This window comes from Nothobranchius furzeri, chromosome 1 (assembly GCF_043380555.1).
Source record: "Nothobranchius furzeri strain GRZ-AD chromosome 1, NfurGRZ-RIMD1, whole genome shotgun sequence".
Classification (NCBI taxonomy): domain Eukaryota; kingdom Metazoa; phylum Chordata; class Actinopteri; order Cyprinodontiformes; family Nothobranchiidae; genus Nothobranchius; species Nothobranchius furzeri.
Window position 1 is genome coordinate 100,239,648 of NC_091741.1, and position 19,467 is coordinate 100,259,114.

General features: G+C 41.9%; 2 protein-coding genes across 2 annotated transcripts; one reads left to right on the top strand and one right to left on the bottom strand.

Moving 5' to 3' along the window:
• Positions 1-7,888: 7,888 nt before the first annotated feature.
• LOC129154570 (E3 SUMO-protein ligase ZBED1-like) lies at positions 7,889-10,438 on the bottom strand. Its single transcript, XM_070552571.1, has 2 exons — positions 10,191-10,438; positions 7,889-9,539 (listed from the first exon to the last, which is right to left on the bottom strand). The coding sequence occupies exons 1-2, from the start codon at positions 10,436-10,438 to the stop codon at positions 7,889-7,891; spliced, it is 1,899 nt and encodes a 632-aa protein (XP_070408672.1).
• A 123-nt stretch (positions 10,439-10,561) lies between these two features.
• LOC107396778 (solute carrier family 25 member 53) lies at positions 10,562-19,336 on the top strand. The gene is made up of 2 exons (XM_015976650.3): positions 10,562-12,705; positions 13,688-19,336. Exon 2 carries the CDS (start codon positions 13,690-13,692, stop codon positions 14,563-14,565), a length of 876 nt encoding a protein of 291 aa, XP_015832136.3. The 5' UTR covers positions 10,562-12,705; positions 13,688-13,689; the 3' UTR covers positions 14,566-19,336.
• The last annotated feature ends 131 nt before the right edge of the window (positions 19,337-19,467 follow it).

Here is a 19,467-nt window from a genome sequence, read left to right on the forward strand (position 1 = left end):
CACACGACCGACACGCGTCTGCTTTTTCCTTCTCAATAAATAACTTTCTGAGTGCCATGTATCAGCATTCTTTTTTCCTAAACACAATCAATGTTAATTATAATGGAATTTGGAAATATTGTAACATTTTAGTTGAACAAATCATTAGTCAAACAAAATGTATATATTTATTTGATTAAAAGGGTTATAACATAATAAAGCCATCCATCCATTTTCTGAACCCGCTTGTCCATGTAGGGTTCCGGAGGGGGCTAGTGCCTATCTCCAGCGGACAATGGGCAATCAGGGCGGGGTATCCTGGACAGAGAGCCAGTCCATCGCAGGGCAACACAGAGACACACAGGACAAACAATCACACACACACACACACACACACACACACACACACACACACCTAAGGACAATTTAGACAGACCAATTAACCTAACAGTCATGTTTTTGGACTGTGGGGGGGAAGCCGGAGTACCCGGAGAGAACCCACACATGCACAGGGAGAACATGCAAACTCCAGCAGAAAGATCCCAGACCGGGAAGCGAACCCAGGACCTTCTTGCTGCAAGGCAACAGCTCTAACCACTGCACAGCCCAACATAATAAAGCCTAATTTGTAATGCACCAGGGCATCCATAAGAAGATTTATTTCACTGTGAATTCAAAGTTAATAACAATCAGCCTGTGTGTGTGTGTGTGTGTGTGTGTGTGTGTGTGTGTGTGTGTGTGTGTGTGTGTGTGTGTGTGTGTGTGTGTGTGTGTGTGTGTGTGTGTGTGTGTGTGTGTGTGTGTGTGTTCTGTCTTCTCTATCCCCAGCGAGTCGTGGAGGATGGCTGCTTATACTGAGCCAGGATCCTCTGGAGGTTTCTTCCTGTTAAAAGGGAGTTTTCCTCTCCACTGTCGCTATATGCTTGTGTTACGGCCGCCGCAGTTTTGGAGCCCAGTGATGTGCTGCACTCCGTTTTCCTGTGCAAAAGTGCAGCACCTTGCACAGCTGCTCCTTGGGAAGCTGTCTTCCCTTCAGGACCATGGACAGCACCAGAGCTGCAGTCACGCCCAGCTGGGACTTTTCAACTTATCAACTGGCCTTTCAAAAGCGGCCAGCTGGAGCTCATTAGGGGAGAGAAATGTTTGTAGGTTGCAGCAGCAGCGTGTGTTCTCTCCCCTTGGTGGTTATCTCGGTCTTGTGGCTAAAACCTGGTTGTTTTGCTTACTTTTGAGAAACGTAATCTTAGGAAATTTTGAGTTTGGGATTTTTTAGTTGACTGGTAAATTTTGGTTTGGTGAGTCTTTCAGACCATCTTTGGTTAATTACCAGGTGGGGTTTTTCCCCTTTTGGAGTCTCGGTTTCCCGTTTAAATATAACTGAGCTATTTAGTATTTTTTGGTGCTTACTTAAGTATTCTTAGTTTGGCTTGTCTTAGACAAACCTTTGTTTAACTACTTGGTGGAGATTTTGCCCATTATCTTAAGTTCCAGTCCGTTTACTAAAGGAGATTTATTTTAGGAATTATAGTGGTTGGTCCTCTGGACATTTTCAGTTAATTAATTATTTTTAACTTGGTTAATTTCGTGGTAAGGGGTTTGGCCCCTTTTGGTTTTTTCTTTTTAATAAAACCTTTGTAAAAACAAGGACACTTTGAGTTTGGTTTTTGTTTCGTCAAGCCTTTTTCTCCCCCATTAGGGTTACTTTGCGTTATACTCGTCCTTATGTTTATTCCCCTCTCCTTCCTAGCAGAGCCCACAGAGGAGTGTAACAGCTTGCTTAGTATGAGGATTGCTGTAAAGTCACTGACACTAGTCAGTGACTGGATGCAATTTGCTGGGTTCCTTATATAGGAAACATTTTTTTCTGATTGGCTTAATGAACTGACTGTATTGGAATGTTTATTAAGTGAAGTGCCTTGAGATGAATCTTGTTGTGATTTGGCGCTATATAAATAAAATTGAATTGAGTTGAATAACTTTTTTGACAGTAGGTTATATGAAATACTAAATCATCCTTCTGAATGATTGTCTTGTCGCAAAAAAGACAATGGAAGTGGCCTTGAACCCTACAGGCCAAGTTGCACCTGCAGATTATGTTTTCTGCAAAAAAAGTTATTTGTGTTAAACTATTACAATATTGGTATGTTTAATATAAAAAAGGCTGAATAAAGGAGGAGAAAATATGAAAACATTACACACAAGAACTTAGTATGGGGAGCTGGATATCCTACACACCCAGGGAGAGCCGGAAAAAAGGTTTCTACCTATATTACATCATTTGTGGACTCTCAGCGTGTTGGGGGTTCTTTTGAGTGGAGAGCACAGAGAGGGCACTTTCACCTCTAAATTGAAAACTAAGTCCATGGTTGGATGAAATCCCAAGACTGCAAGAGCACAAATGCAGACAGACAATTTATGATGTGAGTGTCTAGAAGTGATCATTTCCATCATTTACCCTGTAAACTGAAAATCCATCACTAATTCTGTAACCTATTCTGAAACTGATGTTCAGAATAAATGAAATGCTATTTTTGTTCTGGATGAACTAGAACTCACCTGTAGCATTTATCATCCAAATATGCTGGTACTGTTTTTGGATGCTTGCTGTGTTTTGTTGTGTATCCAACAAGGTGAGATCAGCTCAGTAACAATATCAGGTAAAGAGATGGAGAATTTGGTCTTGTCATGTTGAGGTGTGGGTGGCGGCAGACCATGTGTGGTGGAGCTGACCTGCAGGAATGCAGGCTCAGGTAACATAAAAATGGATTTAATGGCAGAGGAGACAGCAGGAACAACAAGACACAACAACAATGATCCGACAACGCACACATACAAGACTGGAGATATAAATACACGGGGAACCATCAGAAAAACATGGGCAGGTTAACAAGGGGCAGGTGAGACCAATAAAACCTAATCAGGGGCAGGAGAGGGTAGGAGTCAGAGGGAGGTAGGAGCAGATCGTAACGGTACCCCCCCCCCCCCCAAGGGGCGGATACCAGACGCCCACAAGACCCACATAACTCGGAAGAACAGGGGACCAGGAATCCGGAACATGGAGGCACAGGGGCCTCGAAACGAAGACACAGGAACACTGGAGACTCGTGACGTAGACTCGGGAAACACTGGAGACTAGGGAAACTCGGAGCCTAGGGGCACTCTGCAGACACAGGGACTCTGGAGACTCCGGGAAAACACTGGAGACTCTGGAACTTGGAGCTCGGGAACATAGACTCGGGAACTAGGGGACGTAGACTCGGGAACTCGGGAATGTGGAACGTAGACTCGGGAACGCGGAACTTTGGAACGTAGACTCGGGAACGTGGAACTATGGAACATAGACTCGGGAACGTGGAACTCTGAAACATAGACTTGGGAACGTGGAACTCTGGAACATAGACTCTGGAACTTGGGAGCGTGGAACTCTGGAATATAGACTCGGGAACGTGGAACTCTGGAACATAGACTCTGGAACATGGGAGCGTGGAACTCTGGAACATAGACTCTGGCGAGGCTGCAGCAGTGGGACTCTGGCGAGGCTGCAGCGTGGAAGGCCTGCAGGCATATACCCTGCAGGTGGAGACCCTGCAGGTGTAGGTCCTGCAGGCGTAGACCAGGAAGTTGGTGAACTGAGGCAGCGACACGAGGAAACCAGGATGGGCAGCAGGTACTCGACAACGGTCAGAGCAGGTGCACATCACGATCCGCTGGGTCCACAGGCGGAGGCTCGGGTGAAGGGAAGCAGAAGAGGAGCAGGGAGACCAGCATTACCACCCCGGAGAATGTTGGTGTGTGTAGGGGGTTTTACTCCACCAAAACTCCAGGATCTGCAGCTTCCGTGGAAAAAACAGGATAGGTGAACAGCAGGAGAGGAGAATGGGTTTGACCACCCCGGGAACAGGTAGGATGCGTCAAAATCCCTCAATGGGTTCGGCCACCCCGGAAACCGGTGGGATGAGCCGAAAACCCCTCGAGTCAGAATCTCCTTCCGCTGGACATAGACAAAGCAAAAAACTTATAATCCTCCAGGCAGATGTTATAGCTCACCACAGGTCCAGGTTGGTCGGATCATTCTGTCATGTTGAGGTGTGGGAGGCGACGGACCATGTGTGGTGGAGCTGACCAGGAGGCAGGAATGCAGGCTCAGATAACATAAAAATGGATTTAATGGCAGAGGATACAGCAGGAACCACAAGACTCAACAACAATGATCCGACAACGCACACATACAAGACGGGAGGTATAAATACACGGGAAACCATCAGAAACACATGGGCAGGTTAACAAGGGGCAGGTGAGACCAAAAAAACCTAATCAGGGGCAGGAGAGGGTGGGAGTCAGAGGGAGGTAGGAGCAGATCGTGACAGAACTCTTTCTGTGAAATACTTCAAGATCCTTTATAATATTCTCAACTCTCCAGCCAATCTCCTTTTCCCATCCTGGTTTTAAAATACCCCCACAACTATCATTATGGCCCTTTAAATGGCACCAGCAAGGTAAAAGTCATTTTCTAAACTGAAGCAGCATTTCTCCCATTTCCATCTGTGAGGAGTTGTTCTAAACCATCCATTCATTTTTTATACCCGCTTATCCACTTAGGGTCATGGGAGGCTGGTGCCTATCTCTAGAAGTCTCTGGGCAAACAGGCGGGGTACACCCTGGACAGATTGCCAGTCCATCGCAGGGTGACAAAGAGACACAAAGGACAAACAACCATGCACACACACACACACTCACACCTAGCAGTTTAGACAGACCAATGAACCTGACTCATGTTTTTGTACTGTGAACTGTGGGAGGAAGGTGGTGTACCTGGAGAGAACCCACGCATGCACAGGGAGAACATGCAAACTCCATACTGAAAGACCCCAGGCTGAGATTTGAAACAAGGACCTTCTTGCAGCAAGGTAACAGCGCTAACCACTGCGCTACTGTGCAGCCCTTGTTCTACATCCCACCCACATAGTCTCAAGGCTTATTACTGAAGGTTATTTAGTTTTTTGAGTAACGAAACAGACACTGATAAACTTACGCAATTACTTAATAGTAATAAATACCATCATTTATATTTGTCTCTAATGAAATGTCTTGGACATTTTATTTTAAATATTAAAATCCAACTAATTTAAATCCCCTTGATTATAAGCATTATTAAGTGTACATTTGTTCAAGTAATGAGAATTTTTTTTCATGATTAGATTATAGTGTTAGCCTGACCAGCCAGCCCCTTGCTGATGTAACCCAGAAGCTAGAACCTTAATGAGGTATTAACTAATTGGCTTACTAATATGATCCATCCTCAATTTAGATAAAATATAAAATATAAATTAAGGAAATTAACAATACTAATTAATAGATATCTAATTAACTAATAGATAATTTCATAATGAATTATTGGAAGGGTGAATAACTAAAATAACGAGTTTAATATTAAACATCGGTTAAAACAAGAATCTTGAACATCCCTAACAGAAACAGAAGAGGAAAGCTGTATACTATTGGTCCAGGTGGGAATCTGAAATTTCATTGGCTGAGAGAAATAAGTCCCGCCTCCGCGAAATAAAACCGTGCGACGCAGCTGAGCGAGAGGAGAGACAAACGGCTGTGCAGCACGCAGATACAGAAAGCAAAGACTGAGCGGTTAGAGAGAGAGAGAGAGAAAAAAACAACGGTCGAGGCCGTGAAGAACCCTGATTTGGGTGCCGCATAGATAGAGGGAGAGGCGGACTTGACTCCTTCTAATAAGAGCTAGGAACTTGGAACCAACGCGGTGAGTAAAGAAAAAAGAAGAGAAAAAGCTAACGATGCAACTTAAAAAAAAAAGGAAACTTAAATAGCTTATCAAATTAATTCCATTCTTATAGATTTGTGTGGAGACGACAGAGTGAACCAATCCTCTGTAGGAGGGAACCGTTGGAGCGCGTTGGTGAGTGAATGAGATTAAATTCAGTAAATTATTAAATTCAAAAAGCTAATTACAGCAACCGAGGTGACAGCAGTGGGCTGCTAGACGTTAGATCCCAGGAGTTAACATCTCAAACTACCAGTTAACGGTGGTAGGGCATATAGGAGTTAACGGCTCAAACCGCCAGTTAACGGCGGTAGGGCATATGGGATTCCCAGGAGTTAACGGCTCAAACCGCCAGTTAATGGTGGTACGGCCTAGATGTACAAGGTCCTCAGGGGCGTTATAGCTAACGCCATAGAATTAGCAATGCGTCCCTTAACCAAACATTTAATAATAAAAAAAATAGATAAATAAAAATAAATAAAAGCTAACTGATTAGGGAGGAATTATTTTACAAAGGTGGACCAAAGGACCAGAATTTATATTTTGTTGAATTTTGTTATAGAACATTTTATTTATTTATTTATTTATTTATTTATTTATTTATTTATTGTGTTACAGATATACAAGGTGTCACAATGCTGTATAGAAACACAACTAAATGTATCCTTGTTGTCATGAATGTATTTCTTGTTGAATAGTGTAGAGTAATAGAATCTAACTGAGCCTATTGAGCTGAACAATTGTTGTCATATGTAATTATATTTCCAGAGCTACTGAGAATTATTTTAATAGACAATCAAATTGATGTTATGTTAGTTGAACTGTGAACCCAAACATGATTGGCTATGCCAATAGAGTGAAGCATTTGTTTGTCTGTAAGACTTTATGCTGTGATGTGACGAGAAGGGTCGATGCCAACTCGCTAACAGTCCTGTTGTTTACAGGCTGGGTTTTTTTTTTTCCTTGGGTTTGATCCCGACTCCTATGATCACTCACTTGGAACGAGAACTGGATTTCTTCCTGACGAGGGAGATGGCGAGCCTTAACCACTGAACGAACCAGGACATCTCAAGTAACTGAAGAGCAGACTGCTCTCTTCTGTGAACAATCTCAACGGTGCGGTAGGAAAAAATCGCACCACCGGACTCTGACTTTCACCCCAAGCGTGGGGATTTGACTTGACGCCGGCTGACTTGTGACTCATATGATCAAATCTCATACCGAGCATTTTACTATTGTCGATTGTTTTCATCTGTTTTTGTGTGTTATCTTTATGTGTTATATTTCCCATTATTATTAAAATTTAGTATATAAACCGTTTCATTAGGGCTGGGCAAAACGATTATTTTTGTAATCGATTAATCTAGCGATTATTTTTTCGATGCATCGATTAATCTAACGATTAATTTGTTAATTTGATTATATTTTGATTAGATTAAATTATTGATTATTTCCCAATTATTTGACTTGTATAAAAGTTTGATTATTACTAATTTATGTATCTCAATGAAATAAACGCAAATTTCTTCATTTGAACACATTTTAATAAAATAAATTCTAAAATAAAGTTGTTGCAATAGTAGTACAATCTTATGTTAGAGATAACATTTAACAAAAACTTAAATGTTGTGCAAAATATTCATATAAATCAAGGAAATTTTATAACAAAAAATATATAAATAGCAGCAATGGCGTCTTTTAACAAACAAAATCTAACATTCACTTCGCTTTCTGCAAAAAAGTGTTGTTCATTTTCAAAATAAAATCAATTTTGCCTTTTCTTTTGTTCATCACATGAAGTAGTTATGCATTGTTGTTTTAATAAAAAAAATCCAAAATAAAATAGTAGTACAATCTTATTTTAGAGGTAGCATTTAACAAGAAATTAAATGTTGTGCAAAACAACAAAAAATAAATAAACAGCAGCAATGGTGTCTTTGAACAAAAAAAATATAACATTCACTTTGCTCTCTGCAAAAAAAGTGCTCTTTAAAAAAATAACATCCATTTTGCTGCCTTCTCTCTTGTTTCTGTGTGTGTGTGTGTGTGTGTGTGTGTGTGTGTGTGTGTGTGTGTGTGTGTGTGTGTGTGTCCAATCATATTCATCACATGAAGCAGTTATGCATTGGTGTGAAGGAATGTTAGCATTTCTACATGCTCAGCAGTCAGGCTTGCCCTTTTTTTGGTGACAATGTTTCCAGCAACAGAAAAAAGCCTTTCAGAGGGTGTTGATGTGGCAGGTACAGCTAGATATGATTTGGCTAAAGTAGCCAGTGTGGGGAATCTTGTAGCATTATTCTTCCACCATGTAAGGGGGTCATTATCCCTTGGAATAGGTGCTTCCCCAAAGTACAACAGTACTTCTTTCCTCACTGTCTCATTTTCTCCGTCCCCACCCTGGTCAATGTTTTCATTACAATCTTCCTCCTCAGAATCTGTACCCAACAAAGTGTCCAACACAGACCTCTTCTTTGTTGGGGGACTTGCTGAGGCTTCCTGCCCCACAGTTGCCTGCTGAAGCTGTGATCTCTGCTCCCTTTTGAGGTCAAGTGCATCCTTCTGTACTCTTACTTGCAGTTTCAGAGCATCCTCTGGAGAAAGAAATTTCAGTTTACGAAAACGTGGATCGAGGGCAGCAGCAATGAGTGACACATTTTTCCCATCTTCTTGAAATGCAGATACCTCTGGCTGCCACCTTGACATGATTTCCTCTTCTGCACTGTTCTGGAAAATGTTCACTGCAGCAGAATCGAAGGATTTGTTTTGAGTGGATTTCAGAAGACCCTTCAGCAGTGGGGGGAGAACAGAGGCTGTGACATAAGATTGTCCACTAAGAACATTAGTGGCTTGCTCATAAGGCTTGAGTACCTCCTTCAACTCACCCAGAAGAATCCACTGATCATTTTTCAGATCCAGGTACTGTTTCCCACGCGGTGTGACTTCTGGATCTGAAAGCGTCGCAACTACTGGCCATCTCTGTTCCAACAAACGTTCAATCATGTAGTATGAGCTGTTCCACCTGACAGCTACATCCTGGATTAGTTTATGCTCAGCTGTACCCATCTGTTTTTGCTTCTCCTTAAGCTTGATGGTAGCTGGCTCACTTTTCTTGATGTGCTTTACAAGGCCCCGTGCAGCTGATAGTGCCTTATCAATCTTGGGGTCTTTCAGTGCATGGTTTACAACCAGTTGCAGTGTATGCCCAGCACACCGATAGGATACCACTCCAAACTTCTCTTCCAGGATGTGGAGAGCTGCAACCATGTTACTTGCATTATCATGCACAATGGCAAGGACATTATGCAAGGAAATGTGGAATTTTTCTGCCACCTTCTCCACCCAGGAGGCAAGGTTTTCTGCAGTGTGGCGCTCTTCAACTGGGAGTGTTGTTAAATTGAAGGACAGAAGATCCCAATTGTCATTGATGAAATGACAAGTTACTCCTAAGTAGGATTCTGTGACTAGACTTGTCCAAGCATCAGTGGTAAAAGAAATTTTGGATGAGGCCTTTTTTAGTTCGCTCCTTAGTTTCTCAACTGAAGTTTGATATTTTCTCTCCATCATGCTTGTAAAATGGCGCCTAGAAGGCAGAGTGTAACCTGGTTGAAAAGTGGTCAGCATTTCTTTGAATCCTTCACCCTCAACCACAGCAAGTGGCCTCATGTCTTTCAGAATCATAGATAGGACGCTCTCAGTAAGTACAGCCACCTCCTGGGGGGTGCAGGGTGTTCTTCTCTGACAGAAGTCCACCAGACTTTTCTGTTTGTTCCTGAAAACATAAATCACACATACAACACAGATAAATTAAAATTATTACAAAAATATTTATGTAGAAAGCATAATATCAAAATAATAATTTGAAGATCTGTATTTCAGTGTTTTTTCAAAATATTTAATCTACAAGATTTGTTAAAAAAGAGGTTTTAACACAAAATGCTGCACATTTTTGTAGTCATTAGATGGTGCAACTTAGATCTATAAGATCAACAAGCTGGAGGAGCATGATGTATAAAAATAACGTTCAAACAGGATGAGGCATTAAACTTGACAATCAAGAGTCCGTTGTCATTTTGCTTTTGCAAGCACTTCAACAATATTGTAATAATGTCCACGACGGCTACATTTAGCAGGTGCTACGTTGTCTTTGTTAACATTTTTACTGCGGACAATTAGCACCGTCCCACATTTTCAGCTCTCGCTGATTCTCATAATCAGCACGTGTGCATTCCGACTCATTTGGCCATCATGAGCCACAAATAAAAACCAATAAACAGATAACAGCTGCTGCTATATGTTACTGCTAAGCAGCGTGGCAGCAGTGGGTCTGCTTGTGTGTGTGAGTTAGTGCATGGCTACGTGGGGTGTTTGGATGTTATAAAACAGCGTTAGTAAAAAAAAAAAAAAAAAGTTGAAAACTTACGGTGTTTTTTCGTTTGCAGAAGCTGCTCCTGGATGCCTTCGTTTGAGGTGCTGGTGCATAGCCGTCGTGCTTTTATGATAGGCCATTTCCATTTTACAAAGCCGGCAAACGACTGAATCGCTTCCTTTTTTGTTAAAATAGTCCCATACTTTTGAACTGCGAGTTCGGGTTGAGTGATTTAAGTAGACCCCGCTCACGCTGCCACTACTCGCTGCTGCCATGTTTGTTTTTTGAACGTGATGACGCATCGACGCAAATTATATGCGTCGACGTATTTTACGTGTCGACGTAATCGATTACGTCGACGCGTCGTCCCAGCCCTACGTTTCATGCTATACCCGTGACTCCAGTCATTCTTAAACAACCTCCAATTCTCCCCGAACCTAATTATTGGCCCATTTGTTTATTTTTTCTTTTAATTATCTTATTGTATCCTGTAATCCGGTTACACTTCCTTATGGGAAGTATTGGGTTCTCTGTCCAGAATTAAACAGAGGACGAGTCTGGCAGGCCAGGCTAATACACAATAGATTTAATAGATTTTATGAATGATTTATCACGTTTGCTGGCCATACCTAGCCTAGTGAACTCTTGCTTTGCCAAGTAATATATTTATTTAGTCTGGCTTGCCAGGTTAGGTCATAGCAAGAAAACTCTTTTGTTTTAGATGAGTACATTTCAGAGACAAATCTCTAATACACAGTATAACATTTATTCTTGATTTGTGGAATGTTGAAAGTTAGACGTTACACATTCAAACTGATTTTTCACAAATACTAATACCAAAATATAGTACTTTTCCTTTTGTTGGCGAGTCTAACCATTGGGTTGACGAGCAGCTAATTAGGGGATGTGTTGACGCGTCCTCAGAGCCACTCCAGTCCAGGTTTCGATTCAAGCGACTTTGTTAGTTGTCAGTTAGTTATTTACCTCAATCAGCGTTCATAAGCATCACACAACAAGAGAAATGAAAAGATCCACAAAGTAGAGATAATAATCTATGCAAAAAGCATTTGAGCGGTCAGCAAAGGTTGACTTCCCCCATCACCTGTTCACTACACAAAATTCCCACGCTTGTGCGCAACAGGTAAATAACAATCGATAGACATCACATGACCCGAGACTACTATCCCCCACACCTTTTATGTGAATACTTTCAGTCTCTACATGGAAACAGCCATCTTCAAGGGCGAATCTTTCAGAAAAAAGGATCATTGGTTGCCAGGTGAGTTTATAGCATTTCATTTCCTGACCTGGGAGATAGTGACTTCATCAGACGAATCGATTTTAAAGTTCTTTTGTTCGTTTTTAAAGCCTTACATGGCTTAGCTCCGTCATATTTGGCCAAGCTACTTTGTGTGTACGAGCCTCCTCGCGTACTTCGATCGACCAATCAGATTTTGCTGGTTGCTCCGACAGCAAAAATGAAAACAAGAGAGGACAGAGCTTTTGCAGTTGTAGGCCCAAGGCTGTGGAATGCTCTGTCACTAACCATTAGAATGTCCTCCTCAGTTGAAGTGTTTAGAAATAGGCTTAAGACACAGTTTTACACTAGCTTTTAAGCACATTGCACAGTAATCAGTGTTCACATTTGTGCCTCTGTGTTCTTATTGTTTCAGTAGTAGTGCTTTTAATAATATTACTGTTTTGTTTTGTTTTGCTAATGTTTTTATGTGTGTAGTGTTCAGCACTTTGGGTATCCTTTGGATTGTTAAAAGTGCCATACAAATAAAGATGATGATGATGATGATGATGATGATGATGATGATGATGATGATGATGATGATTTTGAATATGAAGATCCTCCAAGGGTAATTCTTGATAACATGGTTACTTTTGATTGCTGAAAGAATTAGGGGGCGGGGTTATAACGGGATTTTATTTTATTTTTTTCGGACTTTAACTTTTGGGAAAATTTCTCAACAAATATTTTTTGACAGTTTTCAGATATTTTATTAGTGATTTTAATTGTATATGTATTGTTTCGGTTTAATTATTTCTATTTTATAGGTTATAGTACAAAAAGAGGGGAAAAACACGCTCATCTGTATGAAGGTGCTGGATTAGGCGTTGAGATCAATAAAGGAAAAACATTTGCACACTTGTATCTGCAAAAGTAAATATTTATTGATCAAGCTTTCGGTTAGAGACCTTCATCAGGAGCTCATCTTACTGCAATTTTGTTGAATAAAGGTTTTACAAAGGGAAAAAAACTGACTGATCTGTACTTTAACCAATCGTCATTGACATGACGTAGTTCATCTTGTCCAATAGCTGCCGAGTAGGAGGGGCTAGTTAGATCACCGGCAGAATAAGATCAATAATGCTTTTTTATATACTTTTGAAGCTAGGCTACACCAATCACAACTGCCTTGCTAAATGCTAAATATTAAATAAAATAAGCCCTATATCTGTGCTCTTTTAGTAACAATAAACCACACGCTTGTGTTTTTAAAAATCTTAATAAATTCCGTGAATTATTGCCATCACGCCCACGGTTCCTGTTTACCACACGGTGAGTAAATTCATTTTTTAATTATCTGTTACATCAGTGGAAGGACCCTTTACTGAGCAACATTGCACGTTTTTAAATCCTATAAACATTTTTATTGGTTGCCACACAATAACTCTGTATTAGTCAGTGTTGAGCTAGATTTAGCTGATCTGAAACGTCCTAAATACAAACAAAAACAAAGAGCATTTTGCAGACTGATTTTTTTTCTTCTTCATTTCTCTGTGGTCTAACGGTGCAGCAGGGGAGGCTGATGAATAAACAGATCGATGTCATCTAAGCTTTCTTCCCTGATCATTGATCTAAATGGTCTGATTACTCTAATAATTTTGAATGAAGGCAACTGACTTCTTTTGTCAATGGAATAGGCTATCCATCGTGTGTGTGTGTGTGTGTGTGTGTGTGTGTGTGTGTGTGTGTGTGTGTGTGTGTGTATATATATATACATGTATATATGTATATATATACATGTATATATGTATATATATACATGTATATATATATACATGTATATATGTATATATATACATGTATATATATATATATATATATACATATATACATATATACATGTATATATGTATATATATACATGTATATGTTGCCTTCTTGCATAATGAGAAGTGTTCATTAGTCTCTTCATGTGTAAAATCAAGTGTTGGATTCTCTTCTGTCAGCTCTCTTGGCACAAAGCTTTTGTCCACTCAGTACCCTCGGTTTGGAACCCACGGTAGAAATCTTCCGTGAGTCAAAACTAAAAGTCCCTGAGACCAACTCCATCACATGCAGCAGTTTTATTTAAACTGCGTACCTTCACCAATCTGATTAATGCCAGTGATTTATATTTTCTGGGTTTAAATCTGGCAGTAGCAATCACAAGGAACTTGTTTTCTCTCTTTTGTGTTTTCTCATCCTAGTGATCACTGTTGTCCTATCCCTGAATGAACACAGAACTGATGTGATTTGTTTTCTGTCATTTGATCAGGAATGGCAGGAAGTCCTGACTCTAAACAGGATCACCCTGAGGACACAGTGCTTCATCTCCAGAGCTACTTACGTGGAGGAACATCCAGTTTGCTCTCTGCCCTTCCCACTGTCATCGTTTTCCCGGTCTACAAGATTGTTTTCCGTCAACAAATCCACAACAGTCCCGTTCGCCATGCGGTGGGACAGCTCTGTAAGGAGGGACCTGTGAAGCTCTACAGGGGCGTGGCTCCACCTCTGCTGATGAGGACGCTAAACGGCACGCTGCTCTTTGGCCTTCAGGACACGCTCTTCCGTCAGATCTCCCTCTCATCACCCCACCTCCTCTCTGCTGCCCTTCTACCTGCTCTGGCTGGGTTTGGTGCAGGGATGGTGGAAGCCATGGTGTTTACCCCATTTGAGCGTGTTCAGAACGTTCTGCAGAACGGCCAGAATGACCGTCAGCTTCCCTCCATGAGGAGCATTCTGGCAAGGCTGAAGGAGCAGAGGGTGCAGCATGGCTTCTACAGGGCCTTCCTCCCCATCACGGCCCGGAACGCCTTGGGAAGCTCCCTCTACTTTGGCCTGAAGGATCCAGTGCGTGGCGTGGTGGCCGGACAGGGGCTCTCTCCTTTGGCCTCTTCCTTCATCTCAGGAACATTGACCTCCATGGCGATCAGCTTGGCTCTGTATCCGCTGTCTGTGCTGGTGGCAAACATGCAGGCGCAGGTGGGAGGGGAGGCGAAAGGCGCTGTGGCTTGTTGGAGAGGTCTGTGGAAGTCTAGGCATCGAAGCGTGCTTCTTTTGTACCGAGGAGGATCTCTTGTCATCCTGAGATCGTGCATCACGTGGGGGATCACCACTGCCATTTATGACAGGCAGGAGAAGCCATCCTCCTAGAACCAGTTAGGCTGTGAGATCATAGGCGTCATTTTAACCGGGGACATGTCCCCGGCAAAATTTGTGATTGGCAACTGTGCCCCCCCCACTTTCAAAGAAACCTGCTGATGAGGATTTTTGTTTTACCAGCTCAGATCTTTTACCAGGGGTCGGCAGCCTATTCCCATCAAAGAGCCATTATTACCCGTTTCCCACGGTAATTCTGGACGGACCTTAATAAGCAGTGACTTAAGTGAAGCAGGCAGGTCGCGCTAGAAAATTTCGTTTAAAAAGGCGTCATAGATGTTTTCCCCCGTCCTTTTTATTTCTAAAATATGAAGTAAAAACTCACAATTTCATTTTCATTCATCATTAATATTTAGTCTACACCCGTGCGTTAAGTGGACCATCTTCCAGTAAAAGCAGAGCATCCAGCCCACCTCTCCAAATGGGTAAAATGTGCATCAGCCGCTAGTTAGGCGCGCCGTGCGCACCGTCAGCTACGTCAGCCCAGACAAGAGCAGAGCAACTAGAGAAAGAATAGAGGATAATTCTGTCTGGATGTGGATGGAGATTACATTTTACAGCAGTCTGATCATCATTTAAATACGTAAACCATCACCTGTCTTCTAGTCCACGCTATCAGCATTATTTTAATTGGTGTGTGTGTGTGTGTGTGTGTGTGTGTGTGTGTGTGTGTGTGTGTGTGTGTGTGTGTGTGTTCCACTTCAAACACTGGTCTAACCAACCAGACCAGTGTGTCCAGTAACATCTTAATGTAACAATTAAACAGTTTCACTTCATGTAGGCTAGGAACATTTCACCTGCCGTGGCCCGACCGCTTCTGCTCCACATAAACTTTGTGCGTGATCAAATGTTTCACAGGTGCTTTCTGAGCTGAAGAGGCTATTCTGCCTCAGACTGGATGCATCATGCGTCTCCATATTAGAGACGGGAACAAGCGCTATTCAGCCAAAGTTTCATAATCAGCGAACATTTTTCCAAGTGACACATCCCTCAGAGAGACCGGGTTTCCAGACCGCTTCAGTGGGAGGAAATCTCATTGCATGCGCCGTGGTTCTGCACTGCGCTGCGAACCCCTCTGCAGATCTTCAGCCCACTGTCCACCGTGGGCGCTCCGAGCCGCGCTGAACACAGTGTCCAGTATAAAGCTCTGATGTTCTGATGGGAATCTTTTCTTGATGGATTTAGTTACCTCCGCGATGTGCGTAACGATTAAAATGTCAGCTCATCTGTGTGTGCGTCAGTGTGCGTCGGGGTAATTCTTTCAAAACAACCATCATCCTTGAGTTTATCCGTCAAAATAAACAGTCAAATGTAAATATCTGTAACCTGTCGTTTAACTGTTTTGCCTTCCTGTGAAGATTGTTGCAAAGAGAAACAATTAAACTTGATTAACCCCAGAGCCACGCGCACTGCACTGTAGTGACTGTAAATGAGGGGGAAACGATTTAATCGGATCCTTTTCTTTTCAACATGGTTTAATGTAAAGTTTCATTCAGTACAAACTTTAGTTACACCAATCTAACGAGACAGAGCCTGGATTTGTATTCTGAACAGTTTAAACATGTTTAAAACGGAGACATGCGTGACACGTCTAAAATTCGCACCTGCTCCGCTGTTATGGAAATTAAACTAACAAGATGAATAACATGAAATTATTTTAGGCACAGACAACATCCCCCACACTTTTGAAAAGCTTGCAACGCGCCTGGTCGCTTGTGTCCGTCAAAGTTATCTTTCATAAGAAGATAATGGTAAACGGTAAATGGTCTGTATTTGATATAGCGCCTTCTAGAGTCCTGGAACCCCCCAAGGCGCTTTACAACACAATCAGTCATTCACCCATTCACACACACATTCACACACTGGTGGGGATGAGCTACAATGTAGCCACAGCTGCCCTGGAGCGCACTGACAGAGGCGAGGCTGCCGAGCACAGGCGCCACCGGTCCCTCTGACCACCACCAGCAGGCAGCCTGGGTCAAGTGTCTTGCCCAAGGACACAACAACAGCGACAGACTGAGTGGGGCTCGAACCTGCAACCTTCCGATTGCGAGGCGAGCACTTAACTCCTGTGCCACCGTCGCCCCAATCAATAAAACGATTTGTATAAAATGGATCCAGAAGTTGTAGCCCGTCTCTGCCTACAATATTTCGATATTTTTCATCCTGTTGGTGGTTTTAATAATAATAATAATAATAATAATAGCCTTTATTGTCATTGTACAGGATACAATGAAATTGGAGTTCCACTCCATTGGTGCACAATACAATAATACTTCTAAATATAAAGGTCCCCTAAAACAAAACAATAGTAAGTACAATATATGCCGAATAGCACACTATATACAGAATAGCAGCTACAATATCATGTAAAAAAATGGCATTAGAATAGCAGCATAAAAGTTGACGGTGACCTTGACAGTCGCTAAGCAGTTTTATTTGTTTTTATGCTTATTCACTATAGAATAAGCATAAAAATCTTACTGAGCAGGTGCCACTTTTGTCATACGTTTCTGTTTAAAACATGTTTAGACTGTTCAGAATACAAATCCAGGCTCTGTCTCGTTTGATTGTTGTAATTAAACTTTGTAGGTGGGGAAGGTCAGAAAAGGATCCGATCATTTTGTTTTTCTCTCATTTACAGTGACGGAGATAACGGCGCAGTGCGCCTGGCTCTGGTGTTAATCAAGTTAAATTATATCTATTTGCAACAATTTCCACGAGAAAACAGAACAGTTAAAAGCAGGGCTTGTGTTGACTGGATAGTTCCCGTTTTGGCCGTTTGACCGTTTATTTTGACGGAGAAAGAATAGAAAGAATTACCCCGACACATGCAGACGAACTGACACTTTATTCCACTTAAATCGCAGATGTAGCTAAATCACTCAAGAAAAGATTCCCATCTGAACATCTGAGCTGGACATTGCTCAGCGCAGCTCACTGTCAGCGTGTACTACATAAGGTCCACAGCGAGCTGAAGATGTGGAGAGGGGCTTGGAGCGCGTTGCAGAACCAGAGCGCATGCGGGAAGATTCCTCCCACTGAAGCGAGTGTTTTTCAAACCCTGTCTCTCAGAGAGACTTGTCACTTAGAAAATGTTCCCTGATTATGAAACTTTGGCTGAATAGTGCTTGTTCCTGTCTCCAATGTGGCAACACATCCAGGAGCCGTCTGAGGAGAAGCCTGGAAACTCACATCTTCAGCTCAGAACACGCATATGATTACGCACAAGCGTGACCCGTCAACCCGGTCTCACAGTAAGACCGGGTTGGAACTGTTCAGGTTTATGCAGACAATCTTTACATAGAATTGTCTTACAGATGTAAAATTAATGCAGTAAAATATAAAACATTTTATTTAAATATCCATTCATTATTTTACAAACACAGAGAGCCGCATCAGATGGATGGAAGAGCCGCGGGTTGCCGACCCCTGTGCTAGCCTACTTTATTGTCCCCAGCAATTTTTAAACCCCACTCAAGTGTATGGTTATTGTCCCCAGCAATTCTGACAACAAACTGACGCCCTTGTGTGAGATAATCCGTTTTATTCCACTTCATCTCTTATAAACATGCTAATGCTGCCTCCATCTTTAAGCCTTTTTTGTATTACTTACACCTTCTATACAACAGATTCCAGGAAAATCTCAGGTGTTCCTCGGAGCTTCAACTGTGTTTCCACTTGAATGACTTGAACCGGATCCATAGCCTCTACTCACACATCAGCCGTAGTTACATGTCTGGTTTAATCTCTGTGACTTTAAGGATTTCTCTCAAAACCATCAAGCTGCCATCAGCCCCATGGAGCATTTCTCACGGAGCACGATTCTCAGTGTGGTGCAGACGAGTCACATGTGCCTTCTGTCCTTCAGGACAGCTTCAGCGGATGTTCTCTGAGATCAAAGATTTACTGAAAGAAGAATTCCTGAAGAATTAAAAATTCTTCTTCGCTTCAGTTTTAGATTAGAATAGAAATTTCTTCAGAAACGTTACTCAGAGCTGGCTGCATTATTGGGACACCAGGCAGAATCAGATCATCTGCAGCTGATATTAATCCTTTAATTACTGCCAAGCAAGGTTCTGAGTCATGCCTTTAGCTGGTTGTGTGTACATGCCTGAAGCATGTTTATGAGGTATTAACAAATCCATTATATCATTTATAGATAATCTGTCTGGGTTTGAAGGTGCAGTAAGTTAGCCGTAGTTGACTGAAATTAACAGCAGGTCAACAAAAGGAAGTTGTGAGGTGTTTTTATTCATGCTGCACATTCATTCGTGTGCAGACTTTCCAGGATTTTAAATTGAAGTTAAAATTTTCAAATGCTGATTATTTTTTTATATTTGAATACTGACTGTTTTGTTTGTTCCTTTGATTTAATGCAACCCAACTGACTTGGGTTTAAATGTCCCCCTTTCTAACTTTGTGATTATATTAAGGCCTACAGGTACGGGTTAACATCCTTGTGCAAGATGGGGATTTTTATAGTTTTTTTTTTCTAAAGTTGGAACATGCATGCGCTGTTTCTTCATAAAAGCATTCTGCAGAGCGTGTTAGACCCCTGAGGCCTTTCTGTCCCTGGGTGGGGGGGTTTCAACATGTCTGTGCAGATGTGCAGACACATCCTGACTCTGTTAAGGATGAAACCAACTGCTGTGCGCTCGCATCTGTTGGTGCTGATTAATAAATGTGAGAGAATGAAGTCAAACTGATTAGAAAATACAGACTTTTATTTTTAAATGCTCTAATAAACTCATCTCATCAGTCACGGCTTGGATTTCTGGTCTTAACTCGAGTGGTTTTAGTCACGGTGTAGTGCCGGCATGTGTCCACTAGATGGCGCTAAGTTGATGCCTGTGTTTTGGTTCGTCCATCTCCTAACCATACAGAACAGAGACA